Source organism: Diadema antillarum, unplaced genomic scaffold, assembly GCF_040938485.1.
Source record: "Diadema antillarum isolate AM-2024a unplaced genomic scaffold, OU_Dant_1.0 scf00000070, whole genome shotgun sequence".
NCBI classification, from domain to species: Eukaryota; Metazoa; Echinodermata; class Echinoidea; order Diadematoida; family Diadematidae; genus Diadema; species Diadema antillarum.
In genome coordinates this window covers 1,663,514-1,665,992 of record NW_027270959.1, presented here as the reverse complement: position 1 = coordinate 1,665,992, position 2,479 = coordinate 1,663,514, and the positions used below count along the sequence as shown (strand labels likewise).

At 44.0% G+C, this 2,479-nt stretch overlaps 1 protein-coding gene across 1 annotated transcript; it reads left to right on the top strand.

Moving 5' to 3' along the window:
* Nucleotides 1-609: 609 nt before the first annotated feature.
* On the top strand, nt 610-1,722 carry LOC139716823 (beta-1,3-galactosyltransferase 1-like). Its single transcript, XM_071628356.1, has one exon. The coding sequence runs from the start codon at nt 610-612 to the stop codon at nt 1,720-1,722; it is 1,113 nt and encodes a 370-aa protein (XP_071484457.1).
* The last annotated feature ends 757 nt before the right edge of the window (nt 1,723-2,479 follow it).

Sequence of the window (2,479 nt, the reverse complement as noted above, 5' to 3'; positions counted from 1 at the left end):
CGCTGGTCAACACATCACTGTTTGCGAATCCTTCGAGCGCTCCATTCAAGGCGTGGAAGGAGAAAAGAGATTTTAGTCTGTTTTCAGCGGACGTCTTCTGTTTTGTTGTCGCTCGCCACTGGAGTAGCTTAACTTTGATTTTCTTTGGCTAGATTAAAAAAGGAAGAAAAGGAAAGGAAAGAAGTTACATTGGTCCGTGAAAGAAGACGCTATAATGTGTGTCCATCCTCAATACACGTGTGGTCAGACAACCTTAAGTAACGAAATTCTCCGTTCATGCCGTTTACCCATCTATCTGAGGCGTACAGAAAAGAGTCAACAATAATTTTCTCGACTAACGTCGTGCGAATGTGATACGTGAGGACAGAAATCATCTTTTTTTCTGCATTATGAATCATGCGTCGACGTTGATCTAAGGAGTGTAGTTAATTTTTTGTCATGAAATCTTATCTACCTACCAGATGCCCGTTTGGATTGTTAGTTTTGTAACTTTATTTTGTTTTTGGTTCATTCGTTTGGAAAGATTTAGTCAAGATGCGACGGCTCATAATACGCCAAATCCTTTTACTCTTTGCTGGAGCTGTATTCTTTTCCTTGGCGCTAGCCCGGATGGTGCTATTTCGCAGACACTCAGTTAACCTGACCAGACGTCACAGTGACTTTGACATATCCCGCCTTAAAGAAGCCGCGAAAAACTGTTCTTGCATGAGGGAAATTCTATATGGATCCGGAAACAAGGCAACGCGGGCTTCGCTGGCAGCATCACCCACGGTGAGGAACAACATAAGCTCAAACATCGACATCGGCAGGAGAAATAGAACCAACGCCACTGCAGCGATTGAAATTGTCATCAAAAGAAGGGGAAAGTATCTCTCAGAGCCGATCGACCGGCACAACTACGCCTACATCCACAACCCGTCTAGGACTTGCTTCCACGAAAACGGCACGCGAGCCGGCATCTACTTGTTGTTCTTCGTGGCGACCGCGCCTCAGAACTTCGATCGTCGCGAGGCGATTCGGAGATCGTTTGGGAACGAATTGAACTGGCCTACCATTGACAGGGCGAGATCGAAAACCGTATTTCTGCTTGGCAGGACGTACGACAGTATCATCCAGGGAAACATTGATAAGGAAGCTGTTGCCCATGGAGATATTGTGCAGGAGAGCTTCGTCGACTCGTATCTGAACCTAACTCGCAAGACAGTCATGGGAATGAAGTGGGTAACAAATTATTGCCGACACGCCCGCTTTGTCATGAAAATAGATGATGACACTACCGTTAATCAGTCACGCATAATGGACATCGTAAACTCCTCCCCGCGCGTAAATTTCATCACTGGGTTTGTCCACAAAGATCCCGGCGTCGATCGCAATAGTAGGAGTAAATTCTTCCTCACCAGCGAATACTACCCCGAGTCAAAGTTTCCTGACTATTTTAAGGGAATGGGCTACATAATGTCCTCCGATCTGATGGAGTCAATTTACCAAGTGGCGCTCACCCAGCACTTTTTCCCTTTTGAGGATGTTTTCGTTGGTATGTGTCTCGAGAAAATGGGCGCTAGGCTAAACCACGACCCCAAGTTTTTGTACCAAGGGGCGGGTAGATACATGTTGAACCCAGCAACTGCGAGAGAGATTAGCGGACACACTATTTTTACAGATCTGCCAAAGGATTATGTGTGGAGGATATTTGATAAGTGTAAAGTTAGGTTTACGAGCTGATCTGCACTTGTTTCAACCATAATTATGTATCATCGTTATCTCGTCGAAAAGTTTACATGATAATTATACACTCGATGAAAATAGGTTCAACTTTGCATCTGTACCAGTGTCACGATGAGAGAACCCTTATTGGTGCAACTTTGCACGTGGTCCTGTCAGACCAGTGTTGCTGGGAGCACCTTTCTGGTCTGAAAGGTGCAAAGTTGCACCCGTAAAAGTGCTTCCGTATGTGACACTGGTAAAGGTGCAAATTTGAACCAATTTTTCCTAGGCATGTGTTTTAATGTGTATAAAGCAAAACGTTTGTGTAGATGCTGAAACATTTGGTGAAAATATCTATTAGTCAAAACCACACGGTGCGAAAATCAACTCAAGTTTGTTTGATTTGTGCAGATAACCTGTTTCGTCTTGGTTCCGGTCAGAAGATAAAATGAACCGGAATTGAGGCGATCGTGCTATCGCGTTACCATTGTTACGGTTCTTCCCCTGGACTTTTGAATTTGACAACTACTTGCGACCAACCATGGCCAGGTTATCACACCCTGACAATTTCATTACAGGGGACCTCCGGATAATTTTCAGACTTTTACATTTGAACAACTATAAATTAGTTAACCTGAGTACAGAGTGGCAGAATCTATAGTGATTGGGATAAGGAATGAGAATATTTTCAAAAATTATAACAAATTGCAATGAACAAGGATGATGACATGGCAGCCGCACCATAAGAATGCGTGAATTGGGGCTCAAGGAAGCA

Excerpts from the sequence above, each read along its gene's own strand:
- LOC139716823 (XM_071628356.1), top strand. The coding sequence starts at position 610 with ATGGTGCTATTTCGCAGACACTCAGTTAACCTGACCAGACGTCACAGT.